This window comes from Pogona vitticeps, chromosome 2 (genome assembly GCF_051106095.1).
Source record: "Pogona vitticeps strain Pit_001003342236 chromosome 2, PviZW2.1, whole genome shotgun sequence".
In the NCBI taxonomy this organism is placed as follows: domain Eukaryota; kingdom Metazoa; phylum Chordata; class Lepidosauria; order Squamata; family Agamidae; genus Pogona; species Pogona vitticeps.
The window spans coordinates 103737051-103758319 of record NC_135784.1 but is presented as its reverse complement, the minus strand read 5'-3'; the positions used below and the strand labels follow the sequence as shown (position 1 = coordinate 103758319).

Genomic DNA, 21269 nt, shown 5'->3' with positions numbered 1-21269 from the left:
AAAGAGGAAGGTGGGAATAATGCAACAAACAAACAAAAGACACGTTGGCACTCAGGGTATGGGGGCAGAGAACCCCGTGTCTCCCTCAGATTGGGGTTGAGGGAGGCTGGGGTAAGAGCAAAACCTGTAAATGATGTCTGTTTTCACCACTGAAATCTAGAAGCAGGCACAGGTACCAGAAGATTTTTTTTCTGTTACGTTGTACTCTAGTGCACTGGTTCTTAACCTTCAGTTACTCAGGTGTTTTTGGATTGCAACTCCCAGAAGCCTTCACCACCAGCTGTGCTGGCTGGGATTTGCACTGCTCTAGTGCAAGTCTGCACTACAGACGTTTTCTCTGTGAAATTTTCTGAACCCATCACTTAGACCCAGGGGACTGAGGTGAGCACTATTTCAGAAGCATGTGACATTGACATCACCCCTATACCTTTAACTGCACTTGCCCCACCAGTTTCCAGAACTAGTAGTGATAAGTTAGCAATCCTTGTTAGAAACATGAAGTCAAAAACTGGAGCTCTAAAGAAGTTGTAATCTGGAAGCATTTTCAACAGTGTCCAATAGATACCCACATGGCTGAGTGCATGCCCTGCAAGAAGGTGGTGAAGCATAAACAGGACTTGGGCCACCTCTTTGATAGTAGCATGCTCAGCCATGTGAAAACTTTTATCAACATATTTGTTTTGTAGCAGTCCCCTCAGCTTGGCACACTGGGTGGCTGCCCAACTGATGCACTATTGAAGAAGCAAAACACGTACAACTGTTCAGGAAACAGTATTGTTTAATAATAGAAGCTTATTTTGCAATTTATTTCAGGAGTGGGAAACCCTAGGCGTTAGAGATGACTATACCCTTCTTGAGGTTCCATGATTCTATTGCTGGGTTATTTTCCAGCCTCTGTTCAAATTTCCCTGTATTCTAAAAGTTTGAAATTACTTTTCTGAGGCTTAGTTACTGGCAATGAGAGATTTACACTAGCATTTTTGGCTATCACTTTTAGCACTGTCCAATGCTGGAATGTACCATTCCAGAGAATATTTGAAACTGAATTGAATTGTTGGCTGAAAGAAATTCCCCATACTTGATTCATCGCATCCTTTAGATCAGTGGCCCCCAACCTTTTTGGTACCGTGGACTGGTTTAGCGTGTGTGCGGGGGGTGGTGGGCGTGTATGCAGAGGTGTTCATGCGTCTGTGCATGCGGGGAGCGTGCATGCATCTCTGTGTGTATTTGGGGGTGTGCGTGCATCCGTGCATGTGTCTCCGTGGCCTGGTCCTGTGAATGCCAGGGCCTGGTACCGGGCCGTGGACCGGGGGTTGGGGACCCTGGCTTTAGATGACATTGTACTCATTTTACCACTGTTGACTGAAGGCAGCATTCACGAAATTATTTGGTCTTGTTCACATATAGCACTAATGTAGCACTTCTCTAGCCTAATGGTTTAATGTTACCAGCATGAGCTGCAGTGAGCCTTGGGTTCAGTAACTTTCCTTGCTCTCTTTTGGTGAAATCAGGAGGAATTTGGAAGCTTTTGCTTCCTTCTTAACTATAGCTTTTTGTCTTTTATCCAAGCTTTAAAAAGTGTGATTAGACAATGATGGTACATTGAAATAAGCCAACATAAACCACAATTTATGAAGCTGGCTTATTTACATTAAAGAATTTTAGCTTGTATTGCTTTAACAACTTGTCTCCCAAGATATTAAGCAACATGAAAATACAATTACAGAGATCCCTGGGGTCTTCTCAGTTGTCATCTTGAGGAAAGGGGTGATCTTTATGGCAGCATCTTGGAAGTCCAGGCAAAATATTATAGCAACAACATGGCACTGATTGATTCAGTGGTCCTTGGTTTCTGCCAGTTGTTCAGTTTCCACCAAGTCTAGAGTCAACAACCAGAGGCTCTAGGCTGCTCTTTGCTTTGCTTGTGCAAATTCTCTGTTGTTCTGTTGTTCTCTGCCTCAGCACCAGTTGGAAGGGTGGAGCAATCCTTCCCTTTGTGGTGCAGCTATAGCCCCTTGACACTTGGCTGATATGCATTGGCAGTTACAGTAATGACTTTTGTCAAGCCACAGTTGGAGAAGCCTGGTGGAGCAGCTTTTCAAAAGAGCTGGTTTCTTTCACTCCCTCAAGTCTCAGTCTGATGTAATGATGGCTGCAAGGTGACAGTTGGGTGCTGATGACACCTTAGCAAGTGGTTGCTTTGCTTTTCTTTTTCTATCTTCTCTAGTCTCAGCTGATTTTCATTCCTTACTAGTCACAATTTAGTGTTTGGATTATGTGTACAATGCATGTTAAAAGCACGTTAACCTGCATGGAAGTTTACCATTTCCTTTTGGCCATATTGGATATAGAGTTGGGTAGTGATCTTAGGATTTACTGCAGGTCATTCTTACAGTATTTAAGCAAGATAAACAGTCAGCCTCATAATTCCATGTCATTTCTGTATGAGCTGATCCTAAAGTAGTGGAGTTATACTTGAAATATCTAGCAGAATATGGAAAGAATGCTAAATTCTTCATTTTCCATCAGTTTGTCTATGAAGTTGAATTAAAAAAAACCCACCTATAAATAGGAATTGTCACTGAAAATGTAGTTTGTATACAGAAAAGCCCAGGTCTTCTGCATTACTCATTCAGACCCCTTACCATATCGTGGCTATGTGCACTCTCTGAAAAGCTGTTCTTCAAGGTCACAGAACTGTTATGTGCAAAATTCAGTGCAGCACGAAGAGCTGCAGCTAGAAAAGAAAATAACCTATCTCTGAACTATTTGGTAGAATAGCTTTTTGCTACAGTTATGACCATCATGGTTGTAGTCAGTGTGCAATGTGCAGGTTAAATGTGAGTTGTGGCTTTTTAGTGGAGGGGGCTATTAGTTTTTTTGAAGGAACTAAAGAAAGCCTTCTAAGAGGTTCTTCTTAGAAATGCAAAGAGGAAATGAGTTATTTTTGAATTAGGTTTTACTTGAAGGCAACGAATGACCCTATGCAAACAACATGGCTAAGACAGCACCATACAGCTGTCACCAAGGTTTTCATTGATTCTTAGGGCAGTAATTTCCCTAATTTTGTTGATTTTTTTCAGGTTTTTTCTTATTATTGTTGCTGTGTGCACATCTGGCTGCAAATGAAATAAGTGATGTGTTCAACTTCATGATACCATGATGACTTGTGATGGAACAAGATTTACATGGTGTTACAAGTGAACATTTTGTGTGTGTTGTATGTTGCTGTGTTATGTGTGCCATTTTCGCTCTGACTGATCATTCTGAGCATATTTCAGGAAATGCTCTACAGGCACATACGTTTTCATTAGTTCCTTACCTTTATCATAAAAATGTTGTATAGTGTCTGTCTTGTCACTCACCTGGAAAACCTATGTTGTCCCCTTATGGATGTGGGTGTTCACTTTCAAATTAAAGTACCTTTGCTTTTGGATTTTTTTTAAATTTGATTTTACTGATGTCCAGGTTAGTAAACCTATTTTACTGCATTCTTTAACAGCAGGTTTTTCATGATTGCATTTTGAATAAAACTTAACACACTTTTACCTTGATTTGTGTTAAAAGCTGAATATTTGCTAGTTGGATTATCCTTTCAGAAGGAGGCTCACAAATTTTTTTGGAAGAGGTGAGAGGGAGCGGACTGGATTATTGGATTAACAGAAACTGCCCTACAATTTTATACATATCTACTGAGAAGCAAGCTCAACTGTAACACTCGGCTCTATGGAGGCATTCAGGTTTTATTGCCATCCTGGTAGAAAATAAGATGGAATGGCATGCCTTCTCTGTTTTTACTTGTCATTAGCCCTGTTAAGGTGTACCCTTCATGGATGGACTTGACATACATCAAGGAAATAACGTAGCCCCTCATTTCGTATCTTTACTTTTGACATGTGTAATGTATCATGTACTTGCTCATGTGTGGGCTGTACTTTATGCAAGAGGATTGGACAGTCAGGGTTCTTAAGAGCCTATACATGAACAGAAGCCTCTGCTTTGCAGATGTGTAACTTTCCACATACATGGAAAACACCAATGGAGATAGAAGAAGGGCTAGGTGATCCCCTCAGAGATCTTTTGGTCTATCCATTAAGGTATCAATGGAATAATATACAGTATTTGAAGAACATTTGTTTGACTCAAAGGTTTACATAGCCAATGCTCTTTGGTAAAAATTGCTTTTATGGGTGTTTCCTCTTCAGTAGTAATTTACAGCACTGGTTCTTAACCTTGGGTTACTCAGGAGTTTTGGACTGCAACTCCCAGAGGCCTTTACCACCAGCTGTCCTGACTAGGGTTTCTGGGAGTTGCAGTTCAAAAGCATCCAAGTAACAAAGGTTAAGAACCACTGATTTACAGCTATGGTTAGTTTGCAGAACTAGCTTCTTTTCAACTGGTAACTGTGGTTGAAATTGACCACACCAAGGAATCATTTGTTGGAGATTTATTGAGCAGGAATCCTTGAAGTTTTTTTGTTTTTTGTTTTTTGGGTTTTTTTTGGTGGCTGGGTGGTAAATTTTTGGTTAAACCATCATAGATGGACTTAACATTTTTTATATCAGTAAATGTTGCTAGTCTGTTTAGAGTTATGAATGAAATGTTTCCGATTGCATTCACAATCTTCACAGAAAATGCTGCATCCTCTGGAAACCATTAATAGGGGTCAGTAATAGATGGAGAAAATGTGGATTTGGCAATCTGAGACTTTCCTGAACAGCATTGATCAGATATATGGCCCAGCTCACTAAGCAATTAAGTTAGGAAAATAAGTTATGAATTTATTAAACCATTCACGTTCATGTTTTTGTGGAGCTAGTTGATAAACAGCAGATCACTTGAAAAACAATAGTAAATTACATAGTGCAAAAAGAGTTCTTGATTCCCTTTGTCACTGTAACTCTGCAAGATTTTTTAAAGGTAAAGGTTTTATGTCTGCCATAATTAGATTTCATTTAGAACAGAAAATGATATCATTAGCAACAGAGTTATTTTATAATAATGCTTGGTAGGAACTGGAGTTGTATTGAGAAGACAAGATTTTTATGTAGGAGTAATAAACATTTGGTGAATTCTTTTTAGTAACTTTCTGAAGGTAATAGATTTAATTGTTCTGCAAAGCTCTATTTCCTAACTGTTACTCTAGATAATTTTTATTTAATGTTGTTTGTTAGAAGAAAATTAGGTTTTCTTTGCTTGTTCAGTGCAACCAGTCAATAGAAAAATAAAATAAAAAGCAGGCATAACATTTATTTTAAAACGTATAGATATTTCTTGCATATCTTATGAGATCTTCTGAGTTAAAAAATCTATAGAAAGAAATTGTGGGAGTACCTGCTGATGGGAATTTATTATGCACCTGGATTTTGCTTTATAACAGAGTTTATCAGCACCTTCTCTCTCTATCGTAAAAAAATAGTAAAGACAATATTATTGAAAGCCACCTTTTATTAATGCTTTTATTACCTGACCTCTTCAAATTGGGTTTAATTTGTTTAATTCTGTTTAAAGATAGATTTTAGCTAGGGATGAGGATAGGTTTTAGCTAGGGATGAGGCTTTATCTATTTTGTGGTATTGTATTTTGTATCATTAAGTATATCTGTTTTAATGTGTTGTGAACCACCCAGAGAGTGTGTGTATTATAGGGTGGTATACAAGTTGAATAATGACTAAATAAATAAATAAATAAATAAAATCAGAAGTCTTTCTTCATCAAAGCTAGTATTTATCTCAGAAGGGTTAATATCAATGTGACTTATTGGATATTTTGCATCATGTACAATTCTCCCTTCTTTTGTTGTTGTTGTTTAGTCGTTAAGTCGTGTCCAACTCTTCGTGACCCCATGGACCAGAGCATGCCAGGCCCTCCTGTCTTCCACTGCCTCCCAGAGTTGGACTTCAGATTCATGGACTTTACATACATCAAGCGTTGATGACACTGTCCAACTATCTCATCCTCTATCATCCCCTTCTCTTGCGTTCACACTTTCCCAACGTCAAGGTCTTTTCCAGGGAGTCTTCTCATGAGATGGCCAAAGTATTGGAGCCTCAGCTTCAGGATCTGTCCTTCCAGTGAGCACTTGGGATTGATTTCCTTCAAAATGGATAGGTTTGTTCTCTTTGCAGTCCAGGGGACTCTCAAGAGTCTCCTCCAGCACCACAGTTCAAAAGCATCAATTTTGCGGCAGTCACCCTTCTTTATGGTCCAGCCCTCACTTCCATACATCACTACTAAAAAAACCATAGCTTTGACTATGCAGACCTTTGTCGACATACCTAGACAGCATCTTTAAAAAAATAAAATAAAAAGCAGGCATAACATTTATTTTAAAACATATAGATATTTTTAAAGATGCTGTCTAGGTTTGTCATAGCTTTCCTCCCAAGAAGCAGGTGTCATTTAATTTCGTGGCTGCTGTCACCATCTGCAGTTATCAGAGAGCCCAAGAAAGTAAAATCTGTCACTGTCTCCATATCTTCCCCTTTTGTTTGCCAGGAGGTCATGGAACCTGTGGCCATGATCTTTGGGTTTTTTTTAAATGTTGAGCTTCAGACCATTTTTAGCGCTCTCCTTTTTCACCCTCATTAAGAGGTTTTTTAATGCCTCCTAACTTTCTGCCATCAGAGTGGTATCATCTGCATATCGGAGGTTGTTGATATTTCTTCCAGCAACCTTAATTCTGGTTTGGGATTCCTCCAGTCCTGCCTTTCGCATGATGTATTCTGCATATAAGCTAAATAAGCTGGGAGACAATATGCAACCTTGTACTCCTTTCCCGATTTTGAACCAATCGGTTGTTCCATATCCAGTTCTAACTGTTGCTTGCTATCCCACATATAGATTTCTCAGGAGAAAGATAAGGTGGTCAGGCACTCCCATTTGTTTAAGAACTTGCCATAGTTTGTTGTGGTCCACAGAGTCAAAGGGTTTTGCGTAGTCAATGAAGCAGAAGTAGATTTTTTTCTGCAACTCTCTAATTTTTTTCCATAATCCAGCGCATGTTAGCAATTTGGTCTTGAGTTCTTCTGCCCCTTTGAAATCCAGCTTGTATTTCTGGGAGTTCTCGGTCCACATACTGCTGAAGCCTACCTTGGAGGATTTTGAGTACAACCTTGCTAGCATGTGAAATGAGTGCAATTGTACGGTAGTTTGGGCATTCTTTGGCACTGCCCTTCTTTGGGATTCTGATGTAGGCTGATCTTTTCCAATCCTCTGGCCACTGCTGAATTTTCCAAACTTGCTGGCATATTGAGTATAGCACCTTAACAGCACCATCTTTTAAGATTTTAAATAGTTCAACTGGAATGCCATCACCTCCACTGGCCTTGTTGTTAGCCATGCTGTCTAAGGTCCACTTGACTTCCGTCTCCAGGATGTCTGACTCAAGGTCAGCAACCACAGTATCTGGGTTGTCTGGGGCATCCAGATCTTTCTGGTATAATTCCTCTGTGTATTCTTGCCACATCTTCTTGATGTCTTCTGCTTCTGTTAGGTCCCTCCCATTTTTGTCCTTTATCACGTTCATTGCACAAAATGTTCCTTTAATATCTCCAATTTTCTTGAACAGATCTCTGGTTTTACCTGTTCTATTATTTTTCTCTGCATCTTTGCACTGTTTATTTAAAATGGCCCTCTTGTCTCTCCTTGCTATTCTTTGGAAGTCTGCATTCAATGTTTTGTATCTTTCCCTATCTCCCTTGCATTTTCTTTCCCTTCTCTTCTCTGCTATTCGTAAGGCCTTGTTGGATAGCCACTTTGCTTTCTTGCATTTCCTTTTCTTTGGGATGGTTTTTGTTGCTGCCTCCATTCATACTTCTTCCGGCACTCTGTCCATCAAATCTAGTTCCTTATATCTGTTCTTCACTTCCATTGTGTACTCATAAGGGATTTGGTTTAGATTATACTTTACTAGCCCGGTGGTTTTTCCTACTTTCTTCAGTTTAAACTTGAATTTTGCTATAAGAAGCTGATGATCAGAACCGCAGTCAGCTCCAGGTCTTGTTTTTGATGACTGTATAGAGCTTCTCCATCTTTGGCTGCAGAGAACATAATGAATTTGATTTCGGCATTGCCCATCTGGTGATATCGATGTGTAGAGTCGCCTCTTGTGTTGTTGAAAAAGAGTGTTTGTGATAACCAGCTTGTTCTCTTGACAAAACTCTGTTAGCCTTTGCCCTGCTTCGTTTTGAACTCCAAGGCCAAACTTTCCTGTTGTTCCTTTTCTCTCTTGACTCCCTACTTTAGCATTCCAGTCCCCTATAATAACAAGAACATCTTTCTTTGGTGCCAGTTCTAGAAGGTGTTGTAAATCTTCATAGAATTTGTCAATTTCAGCCTCTTCAGCATTGGTAGTTGGTGCATAAACTTGGATGACTGTGATGTGGGAAGGTCTGCCTTGGATTGGTATTGAAATCATTCTATCATTTTTGAGGTTTTATCCCAGTACAGCTTTTTCCACTCTTTTGTTGACTATGAGGGCTACACCATTTCTTCTACGGGATTCTTGCCCACAATAGTAGATATGATAATTGTCTGAATTGAATTCGCCCATTTCTGCCCATTTTAGTTCACTGACACCCAGGATGTCAATGTTTATTCTTGCCATCTCCTGTTTGACCACATCCAGCTTACCAAGGTTCATAGATCTTACATTCCAGGTTCCTATGCAGTATTTTTCTTTGCAGCATTGGACTTTCGTTTTGCTTCCAGGCACATCTGCAGCTGAGCATCCTTGCAGCTTTGGCCCAACCACTTCATTAGCTCTGGAGCTACTTGTACTTGTCCTCCGCTCTTCCTCAGTAGCATTGCTGGACGCCTTCTGACCTGAGGGGCTCATCTTCAAGTGTCATATCTTTAGCCTTTTGTTTCTGTTCATGGGGTTTTCTTGGCAAAGATACTGGAGTGGCTTGCCAGTTCCTGCTTCAGGTGGATGACATTTAGTGAGAACTCTCCACTATGACCTGTCCGTCTTGGGCATCCCTAGATGGCATAGCCCATAACTTCTCTGAATTACTCAAGCCCCTTTGCCACAACAAGACAGCAATCTGCGAAGAGAATTTTAAGTATTGTTTAACCCAGGGGTCATCAACCTCTGGTCCGTGTGCTTGCCTTGAACTAGACTGTGGATATGGATCTCCACCACCGCACACTCGCACGGGAGGCGTGTCGCGGCTGCGGTGGGCATGTGAATGTGATATGTACCCGCAGGTAGAGATGCATTTTATGATGAAAACTTGGATTTTATAATCTTCGATCCAATCCAATATTGTGTTAGTGAAAGTCTGTTAATTCAACAAGATCTCTATCCCTTTTCCTCTTCCCCTACAGCTCCCTGCAGTACCCAAAGATCTGCTTCTGATCTTATCGAGAATATGTTGGTGGTATTTGAATGGCCATGAGCATCTAGTAGCTCTTCGGCTTACTGATAGAAGAACTTCAGTCCAAGGGATTGACGGATCATGTTTTGTTTTGTTGTGATGGGAAAGGGGAGAGTGAAAATAATGGCATGGTGGTGTGGCAGGAAGAACTGGTATGAGGTGCGGATTGTTTCCCATTCCTGACAATTTCCTTCTCCAAACTCTGCATTTCCAAGGAAACCAGGGCATGGTGCTCTTGGGTCTGACAGCTGTTGGCACATACGTAAATTCCAGACCCACCTGCCTCTGCAGATTGGATGACAGATAAATTTGCTTGGTTTGCATGTTAAGATGAAGTCGTCTGATTAACACTTTCTGATGTAATGCACAGACTAAAATGTAATTGTCGTTTAGTTTTGAATTTTTTTCAGAATTTTACAGTGGTGTGCAGTGATTTCTCAAAATACATATACGAAACTGAGATCACTAAGAGAAATGCATGTGAGAATGTTAACATTTCTCAAAAATATGTTTATTTCTCTCAATGCATATTTTAGAAAAAATGTGTATGAATTTTTATCTAGACATTTTACTGAAAAGACAAATTGATAGTGGTAACCAGATGGAATGGGTTTGTGAAGTACTGTAGAAGTTGCAGAATCTGTAGAAACTGAAACAAATTCCTCTGTCCCGTATACAGCCTGTCATAGTTGCTCAAGTGCTTCCCTCCCTCCCTCCCTCCCTCCCTCCCTCCGTGTGTGTGTGTGTGTGTGTGTGTGTGTGTGTTTTAACTAACCCCCCTTGAGGACTGAAAGAAGTTAGGGGGGAAATATGATGGGGACTCATTTGCAGAGTACACACAGTGTCAGCAAGTAGAGCTAAGCATACTCTTGCCTTGGTGTCTACACTTACCAGATTGGAGGCTGGGAGACATATGTTTTGTAGTATATAGTTCTGGCTGTAGTTCCGATTTGATTTCCTCCCTCCCTCCCTCCCTCCCTCCCTCCTTCCTTCCTTCCTTCCTTCCTTCCTTCCTTCCTTCCTTCCTTTTTTTGGTGGGTGCTGAGTCTGAATCAGGCTTTTTAATTGAAGGAACTCCTGGTGCATTTCATACGGAGTGGGACATTTTGTCATATTCATGACAGTGACAAGAGTTAAAGTCTGTTCTGTCATTTATTATTAAAAATGAGAATTTGACAGTTCTAATTATGATGCTTTTGCCTCCTCCTGCTCATAATTCTTTATCATAATGACTTGTAGTATGAAAGCATAACATCACTTTGAAAGATCTGATACTTTCTTAGAATAGCTTCATGAAACTTCTGTTCTTGACATCTGTACCATCTTGGTTTTGTTTTATTTTGTTTGTTTTTGAGGAAGAGCTGTTTACTTGCATGGCCATTTATAATCCCATTTATTTTCTGATTATTTGAGAATAATGACATACTAAAGATACATTTTTGGAACAGAGTAATGTTTTCTGCTTTTTGTATAAGACAAATATAAGAGCTCTTAATAAAAATAAAAACATCTAAAACTAATAAGAGATTTTCTGACTCATTCACACAGTGCTGTAATATGTATAATAAATTGCAGGAATGTTCTCATTATTTTTTATACAACCCTGGTATTTTACTTCAAAGGATTAATTGAGCATTTTCAAGTAATTAAGTCATTTAAAAAGAGAGAGGAGAGGATAGTAATGAAAATATTCAAAAAAATTATAGTTTAATTTGGGTCTTTGAAGATCACATGCTTCCTTGTTCTGTTCTGCATTTCACATTCCTCTGTGGTATGCAAAATTGTTATCCTTTTCTTCCTTCTGTCATACATAATAAGACCAAATGGCAATTTCATGCACTCTGTAACTGACCTTAGTGATCGTTCTTGAGAGCTAACAAACTTCAAGGAAATACAGGATTTGGGATTTCTTTGATATCCAGTTGACAGCTTCTTCAGTTATCACTTTAAAACCACATATCAAATTCAGCTTGTATCTTTCCTTACTTATGTCTAAGAAACATGTCTGGCAAATCCATCTGCCATGAACTTTTGGGACTTTAAATTCTCTGGACTAATGACAAGACACTAGTGCAAGTCTGATGAAGTGGGCCTTGCGTACAGGCTAGCAGAATGTATGATTTTTGTTAGTGGTTTATGAAGGTATCACAGATTTCCATGAGAGAGACTAAAATCTCTAGGAGCTGAATTATAATTCATCAGGCAGTTCAGTTTTGTCTCCTGCAGCTTGAATTAAGATAAGTTTTTTTCTTTTAAATCACATAATATAAATTACTTTATCTGGTGTCAGAATACATCTGTTATTAGCAACAAGTGGCTGAAAGCGTTACTGCACTAAGTAAATCACAACAAGGGTAGGCTCATTAAATCAATAGAATTTATGGTGTAGCTGACTCACCAAATCCCTGCTGATTCAATGTAAGCCACAATGGCATAATGGATTTCGTAAGTCTTTAAGATATTGCAGTTGTTTTTTTCTGCAAGAGGCCAGCCAGCTGGGAAATTAGAACTTTTAAACATAGAATACCTGTACTCATACTATCTCTTGATGTTTTATTTACTACATTTTCTTTGCTATATTTATATCCTGCCTTTCCTCCACTGAGCTTGGCTGTCTTATTTCCTACTTTATTCTCAGGGAAACAACATGAGTTAAGTTAGGTCAATCTGGAAGGGTGCCACTGGCCCAGTATTACCTCGTTCCTTTCATGGCCATAAAGAGATTGGAGTGCAGGTCCTTTGAGCTCTAGTCCAATGTTCCACCCACTACATCATGCTTGCTTTGAAGAGAGATGTGAGCTCAAAGAGGAAAGGTGGGATAGAAAAGAAGTAAGCAAACTGAGTGGGCAGTACTGCATTATACTGGTGGTATACTATAACTTAATATTGTTGCTGGAGTGGTTGTGTGAAGTATGATAAAAAGTGCTCTGTCACATTACAGTGGGGTCTCGACTTACGAACTTAATCCGTATTGGAAGGCAGTTCTCAGGTCGAAAAGTTCTTAAGTCGAATCTGCATTTCCCATAGGAATGCATTGAAAACCATTTAATCCGTATCTGCTCTTTTTGTCCATAGAAACTAATGGGAAGCTGCTATTCCGCCTTCTGCCACTAGAGGGGGATATTTTTTCTTTTTTCCTTTTAACCTAAGATGACTTAGCTTTTTAAAAAAGGAAAAAAAAGAGTTCGTAACTCGAATCTAAGTTCGTAAGTCGAGTACATATATTCCTATGAGAGCGGTTCGTAAGTCGAAACGTTCGTATGTCGAGCCGTTCGTAAGTCGGGACCCCACTGTACAATATTAGTCACTATTACTCTATTTATCCCTTGTATGTTTGCTGTAGTTGCTTAATGTTAACGTGAACTAAGTTTCCCTGTTCTTTTTTTTCTCCCCAGTTTTGGCAAGCAATCTGGAGGTAAACGGGGTTGCGAGTGTATAGTATTGGAACCTTCGGAAATGATTGTGGTAAGGATAAACTTGAAAGCATCAGTGCTTGCTTGGAGTCTTTCATTTCATTGCATTGCTCCATCTGGCTCCAGGAAGTCTTGCATAGATTTGTGCCTTTCCTTAGTTGTATGAACAGCATCCCTCATGTCAATGAAAATTTGAAATACTAGGCTCACATGTGCATAAATAATATTAGGATACTGAAGAATAAGTGTTGTGTTATATAAATTCATTGAAGACTGCACCATGATCACCTAATTCTTGTTGAGAAATGCTTTTGGTAGAGGGGCCCTACAAATGCATTGATATTATTTTGCTGCAATATTAAACTAGTGGCTCATAATTCTCCTATATTCTGCTAGTCTTTTGAAATGTTTCTTTCAATTGATCCATGAGATATATTTTTATTTTACTCTGTTTTACCTAATGCTATTCCATATCCCACTCCTGTTGCTTTCAGAATTGTGCATCATGATTTCCCTGTGCTTTTTCATTATGTTTTATCTTCATGTTGTCGAAGAGATACAGTGTCTGCACATGTGTGCATTTAATTTGGAGAAGAGTAAGCAAATTTAAACAAGACATGTTGACAGCTTTCACATCATTAAGAACAGAATTTTGTGGCATATTCACATCGTATGAGTTGGAACTTTCAGTTTGAAGTGCAGAAAAATGGATTAGTTTCAAACTGAGAACAGTTCAGAAATAAATACTTCCCTTTTTATGAATCTTAATCTGTTTTATAAAGATGAAGGATTCAATTAAAATCTCTAACTTATAGAATGCCTTTCATTTTTTAAAAAGCACAAAATATAGCTTAAGAAATCTGATCCTTTCAAGTATGTTTTAATGGCTTACTGTACGTTACTGTACTGATGCTTTGATATATGCCTATGACCTGTTATTTGTTATCTCCCTTTGTGTCTCACCAGCAAGTTCAGGTTAAAGCTGGATCATATAAAATGTTATTGAAAATGTCAATTGCTTTCCCTCCCCCCCCCCCAGCCATATTCTTATCAGTTCTTACATGTGAGATATCATCTCCTTTGTATGGGTGGCTTTGAAAGAAACAATTTTTTCTTGAAGTGAGGTCTTCTTACAGCAGTCACCATAAACTAGCTTTTTGGTCTATGTTGTTTGCTTTTTTAATAACCCATTGATTTGGCAATTTTCTCCAAGTCCTTTGATTTTTTGGATATATTCCCAATTTTTATATGGATAGGCATGTGCCTGGAAATTTTTATGTTTCTTCTTGGAAGTGCAATCCAGATACACACAGTGGAAAGATATGAGACATCTCTCTCTCTCTCTCTCTCTCTCTCTCTCTCTCCCCCCCCCCCCTTAGGTTTTATTTCCGTAGCTTTTAACACAACCATGTTAAACTTCCGTTGCCTTTTCCCAGTCATCTGCTTTGATTAGGTTCCAGTGATAGTTGTGTTGCCATCATACATAAGCACTTCTCTATTTCCTTGTGGAAGCAACTTCTGGTTGATTTCTTTACTACTCTGGACTAGACTGTTCTGTTTCAGAGGAAGTCATTCCTGGTTTTCCCACAGAAGGCATAGAGGTGGAACAGAGGCCTAGCCTTAGTGGTTTGTGGGAACATTGTTAAGGTAACTTTTGTTGCTCTCCGTGCATGACTTCAGTGGAAGAGTGGAATGATAGGAAAGTAAAACTGTGATAGAGGGTACTGGTTTTACTAGTGCTATGTCAGGCTGCATGTCTACTTCATGCAGCCTGACATAGAAAGGAGACTGGCAAGTATCCTTATCTTTTACTAGCATTTCTTGCCACTTGCTTGAAAATTGTGCACCTGACTGATAGTGCCACTGAATTTATTTGGCTCCTGTGACTGTCCATGCTGACAATTGCTGAGGCTTCTACCATCCCCTGTAGTCTGTGATTGTTTTAAGGATTTGTTGTTGCTATATAGTATCATTTCAGTGTTTCTTGTTAGAAACTAATAAGTCCAGCTAAGCTTTTGTGTAGCAGTTGTTTAGAATATGTACTGTATGTTGATACAACTATATTTTAAAATGGAATCTAATTCTCTCTACTATTTAAGTGCTCATACAATTGTTCTCTTAAAGATCATTATTTACACATCCTGAGGACATAAACTTGAAGGGGACATTTTTCTTAGAGCCTGCCAATTGGTAGTTGACAGATACATTCTGGGGTGAAATAATGCTACTCTAGTTTTCTTTTTTTTTTTAGTTAAAGATTGAATAACAGACCTTTAAAAAAAATATCAGATATTAAAGTCCCATAAAGCATGTGTTTAAGCTCTGTCAATGAAAGGGAGTGGCTCTTGCACCCAGTCATTGGGTTAGTGGCCCCAGAGGAAAAAACCTAGCCTCCCACCCTGATATTGATCTTGGGTCCCCTCCCTTGACTCACTTTTGCCTGAAATTTCTCTTTTGTATACAGGATCATCATAGCTTTCTCCTCAAAGACTCAGCAGGAGAGTCACCCAGCCACTTCAGAATTCATGTAACAATAAAACATGCTCCCTCACCCCCAAGTTGTATGCTTAAACAAGAAAAAAAACAAGTTTTGTGTTTAATACTTAAGGGATATTGTATGGTCCCTTTGGTGCCCATGTTACTTCCTCTTTCTTGCAGTAGGACAATTAACAGGAAGAGAGGGACTTTTAGTACACGTGAATAGGGTTAGAGTCTTGCCAATATCCATTCGGTGATCACCCACCCTTGCTGTGATCTTCTCTAATCCTTCTCTTCTGAATGTTGATGGGTACTCACTCCTCTTTTAGCCATGTGACAAATAAGACTAGCACTTGAGGATATTAAAACATTTTCATAAACATGGAACAGTATAGTGGCTGTTAAACTCTTTTTGTTGCCCATTCTCATAGCAAGTAATAACTGGCTCATGGCATGTTATAACAGCTGGAAGATGTACTTACCTGAAGCTTGCTGTTTAGCACAGCCAGACCAGTGGCAGTTCTTCAAGCTGTTTGAAGATCAAGTGACTTGAAAAACATATTGGCATCACTATATCTTATAATAAGACAAACAGATAAATTCTGGCTTTGTATAAGTGGGGCAGCTACACAAAGTTCCTTTCTGGAAAAGCAGTGTTCCACAGTTTGGATAACACATCTTGTTTAGCTTTATTTATATTATTCATTTTACTCAAATATTCTTCTCTATAATTTTTGTAGAACTGCATAATCTTGTTGAATCCTATTTTTATAAGTAAAAGTTCAGCAAATTCCTAAATATTTATGGACAGGATATTGAGACCAATTTGCCAGAAAAGAAAGACCAGAATAATCATATGGAGATTGTCGGTTATTTATACATTGGCTTTCACAATGCAGGTTTTTCCATGTATCATTGAAATAATGGAATTCCAGTAGTCTGTATTGTAAATAAAAATAAAATATTAATAAATTAACGGTCATCAGAATCTTCCCACTGTTTAGGTGATGCTAAGCATCCGTATGAAGTGGAGGGGAAGAGAGAATTCAGCTTGACCCAAGAAGGGGTACCCGGAGATGGTCTCATCTGCTATCCTGCCTGTCATAGAACCCTTCCCACAGAGTGGGTGATGTCCTCAACATGGACTAGGGAGGGGAAATATTTTATGCTGTCGGAATAAACTGTACTGTACTTTGTATTGTGATTATTTCAACCATCAAAGTTAGTGTGTAGATACTTTAAACAAATAATAAATAAATACTTCTTATTCCTTCTTGCACACTAGATTTTAATCAGCCTTGACTTCACAAATTGTAAATTTTGACACATTTTCCCCTTTGCTGTAAAATTGAGGAGAAGTCATCTGAAATGTGGGCTGTTGTGCTGCTTTTGTGTAGCACAGGAAAGGTTCATACTGTACAGTGCCTAAGAAGCATTATAGTTAAAAAAAAAAGTAAAATAAATGGTCAACAAAAGATGTTTGTAACAAGGGATTTTCCAGCTCCTCTAGTTATGTTTTCACTTGTATAATGCTAGCAGTATCTGAAGGAAGCAGGTGGGCGTAGTTACTATAGTTCCCACTAACAGTTCATTGTGTTTGCTTTTCTGGTAACAAAGATGCTTAACCTTTTGCTTTTATAATATTCACTCTGTATTTGGATTTAAAAAATCCACCTTTGTACTATAATGCTGCTTTGCCATAGGTCATTAGTTTCCTGAAAACAATTGGGTGTTTTTACAAATGAGCAGAGCAAAAGTACTTGGTTATGAGGGTGTTAAGTACTTCTATTGAAATAGCTTCTAAGCAGTATTTTCATACTTGAAGGGTTTCCAAGATTTTAGGAATTTGGTCCAAAGAGAAAAAATGTTGGGTAGTTGGCAGTTAGAAGTGGATCTCAAGAAGACTTTGGTCATCCATAAGATGATCTTAAGGGAAATTACTCTGTAGGCGAAATTATATTACAACATACACACCTCTGTACTGTAGTCTCAAACACACTGTGAGGAAAAAACAGAAAAGCACATGGGTAGGGGAAAATGGAATATTATTGAGGGGGATTGGCATGATGGAGCCATCTATAAATAAAAAAAAAACTAACAGGAAGAATTTCATCAAGTTGAGGTTTTTTTTTTCTGTATGAGATATTTCTTTAGCTTTCATCCTCTTCGGTTAAGTACTGCTGATTGGAGAATAAACCATTCTAAAAGCTCAGATTTCCAAACTGTTCTGAATGGGTACTTGATAACACAATTATAATGCAACTATAGTAACATAATTGGAAGGACTTTCAATGTGCATTTAGTCCAAACCTATGCTATTGTAGAAAATCTGCTGCTACAGATATCCCTGCTAGGTGAACAAATGACCATTGCTCAAAACTCTGTAAGGAAGTCCACTATCATAACTATATACAGACTCCTTTTTAGGTGAATGTTGACTTATCCATTTCTTATCTAAATAGTTTCCGCACAAATCAGAAACAAGATGCTTTGATGATGGCATGAACTAGTTTGTTTTCAGGTTTTTGAAAATATTTGTAGGTAGTTGTATATTTCCAGAATGGGAGGGGGAACTCCCCTTGAAAGTTGAAAATGAAGTGCAATCAGCTTTGGAAATGTGCTGAACTTTCAGTTTGTACACAAAGCACCTACTAGCTTCTTTCCTTCCTTTGACACCCATTGGGAGTCATCTCACGGAAAATATGATTTGGGGTTTGTGTCCCTCATCAGTATCCTGACTTGTCAAGGTGTGTCCTTCCATTTGCTAGTAGTAGTAGAGGAGGGAAAATAGTCTCATCTAATTTAACATGTCCAATCAAAGCGTGCATAAGAGGGTTAGTTATCCATTCTGTATTCACACACATACTCTTAAGTGTAATTAATTTGTTGTTATTTAGTTGTTAAGTCGTGTCCAACTCTTTGTGACCCATGGACCAGAGAATGCCAGGCCCTCCTGTCTTCCACTGCCTTCTGGATTTTGGTCAAATTCATACTGGTAGCATCGATGACACTGTCCAAGTCTAATGAATACTCAGTGTATATAAAAGAAAAAGCTAAAATAAAATAAAATTCTGGAATGTGTCCAGTCAAAGAAGTAGCATACAGTGGACCCTTGACTTACAGACTTTTTGAGTTACAGACTTCTCTGGCCACAAAATTTAGGTTTGACTTGCAGCCTGAGAATTGACTTACAGACCAGAACAAAACCAAAATGGAACAAAAACGGCCTGTTACGGGATTAATCGGTTTTCAATGCACTGTAGGTCAATGGAGACTTGACCTACAGACTTTTTGACTTGAGAACCGCCTTCCAATACGGATTAAGTTCTCAAGTCAAGACCCCACTGTATCACTCTCCCTTTGGCTTGCCTGAATGTGTAACAGTTGCTAAACACATGGCAGGAGAATAAATAGTCTAATAAGTTTGTATTTAGAGTTTCTAGGAGAGGTTTTGTCTTTGATTGGAAGTTTTGTCTTTGATTGGAGTTTCAGCAGTCCACTTACTTCTGCATGGACACGTCCTTCTTTTGCTACAGTGATTGCTGCCCACTATTTTTGTTCATGTCCAATCAAAGCGTGTCCAATCAAAGCGTCCAATCAACTCACAACAGGTTTTTCCTGTTGTGATGTATGGATGTGAGAGCTGGACCATAAAGAAAGCAGACCGCCGAAGAATTGATGCCTTTGAATTGTGGTGCTGGAGGAGGCTCTTGAGAGTCCCCTGGACTGCAAGGAGAACAAACATATCAATTCTAAAGGAAATCAACCCTGAATGCTCCCTGGAAGGACAGATCCTGAAGCTGAGGCTCCAGTACTTTGGCCATCTCATGAGAAGAGAAGACTTCTTGGAAAAGACCTTGATGTTAGGAAAGTGTGACGGCAAGAGGAGAAGGGGACGACAGAGGATGAGATGGCTGGACAGTGTCTGCGAAGCAACCAACATGAAATTGACAGACCTCTGGGAGGCAGTGGAAGATAGGAGGGCCTGGCGTGCTCTGGTCCATGGGGTCACGAAGAGTCGGACACGACTAAACGACTAAACAACAACATTTTTGTTCAAGTGTCTGCATTTCAAATCCCCCTCAAAATAAAAGCAAACTTCAGTTCTTTGTAGGGGTGCCTTAAATTATAATTGTATTTTAATTTAATAGTATTTTAATGTGTTTTATCTTTTTATTACATTTAAATAGTTGTCAGCCACCCAGAGACCTTTGGGTAGTATGGGTGGCATATAAGTTAAAGAAAGAAAGAAAGAAAGTGATTAGAGTACAGTATCTTGACTCTCCTGGAATTTCGTTTAGCAACATTTAATTCTTGTTTTATCCTGTTTTGATACCTTTTTATGAAGTCAATAAATATCTTTACCCCTTAATTTTCACTAATGAGCAGGGCATACCAACAATATGTTTCTAAATATAGTTATTCTATCTTGAGTTCCAAATTGGGAGAAAAGAGGCATATCAAAATGCCATTTTTATATAGTTTGGACCCATTGGTTTGGGGCTTATCCATTGGTGCAAAAGAAAATGCCGTTACTTCATCAGCTTTGGGATATCTATTTAAACACTTGAAGATCTGTTATATTCTTGCTGTTGACTTCTAGGAAAGACATGTACTGTATTACTGTAATCAGAATAGCGTCCTACATAACATTATGACTAGAGATTGAGCTATTCGTATATGAATATGAATATCCCTGCGCAGATGGACTTAACAGCTACACCCTTGCTCATCCTTTCAATCACTCCTGCAGCACTGCTCTCTTCCTCCTCGGCTGGCCACTTGGCAGCCATTCAGGAAGACTCGTCCTTCCACCCCCTGCCTGGAGTGGCTAGCTGAGCGGGAAGAGAGTAGAACTCTGGGAGTGATTGGAAGGATGAGCAAGGCCACCAGCAGATGTGCGAGTGAATGGCCCCAGGGGCCAGACCATCATTAAGTGCAGCTGTGTGGAGATATTCATATTCTTATACGAATACTCGCATCTCTACTCGCATTTCAACATATTACAGCCTCATGTCATTATAGCTGGTGGACGACTAATGGGCCAGAAGAAGAGTAATCATCAATCTACAGTGGTGCCCTGCATAGCTACGATAATCTGTGCAGCAAAAACCGTCGCTATATGGATTCATCGCTATGAGGAAATGAAAGCCCATAGAAATGCATTAAAACCCATTTAATGCGTTCCTATGGGGAAAAAACTCACCTTAAAGCGAAAATCCTCCATACGGCGGCCATTTTCGCTGCCTGGTAAGCGAGGAATCCGGGCAAAAACAGAGCGGGTGGCCATTTTATTTACCCGGCTGCCATTTTGGAACCGCCAACCAGCTGTTCTAAAAACATCACTACGGAAAAATTGGTAAGCGAAACAGCTTACCGGTCATCGCAAAGCGATTTTTTACCATTTAAATCATTGCAATGCAATCACTTTTGCGCTCGCAAAAAATATTGCTATGCGGATTCGTTGTTAAACGAAGCACTCGTTAAGCGAGGCACCACTGTACTTGCAATGGTCCTGGTGTCAATACACTAGGATAGGAAGTCTTTAAAAAAAAGAAGTTAAAAAAAGCAACACCAACAATCACACTTAATGTGTACGGATGATATTACTTTATTTGCAGGCTCTTTTGATAAACTGAAGTCTCGAAAACATTGTTGACTCTTGTAGTACAGATACAAAAATAAATGTTACTGTTGTTAGATGTGTGCTGTTATCCACATAAAAGAGGTAAATTATCAGAGGGCGATAACAGCGAGCTCACTAAAGAACTGTTTTTTCCAATGCTTAAAGGGGCAGAAAACCTATAAATATCTAGGCATCCATAAAATAGCTATATAATCCGCAAGAGACTTAAATTGTTACTGAAAAACAAGTACTTTGATAGAGTGAAGGAAACACTCAAATCAGAACTCGATGCAAATGGAAAAATTGTCACCATTAATAGCAGGGCAACCCCAGTATTAACATATTCCTTTGGAATTGAAAGTACCGTGATTA

At 39.0% G+C, this 21269-nt stretch overlaps 1 protein-coding gene across 9 annotated transcripts in view; it reads left to right on the top strand.

Moving 5' to 3' along the window:
* The window catches only part of RAPGEF6 (Rap guanine nucleotide exchange factor 6), a 209997-nt gene that overhangs the window by 55450 nt on the left and 133278 nt on the right, over nucleotides 1–21269 (top strand). For all 9 annotated transcript variants that reach the window (XM_072990163.2, XM_078385740.1, XM_072990166.2 and 6 more), the window contains exon 5: nucleotides 12776–12845. In XM_072990163.2, coding sequence (XP_072846264.2) covers nucleotides 12776–12845 — 70 coding nt within the window. The remainder of the gene's footprint in view (nucleotides 1–12775; nucleotides 12846–21269) is intronic.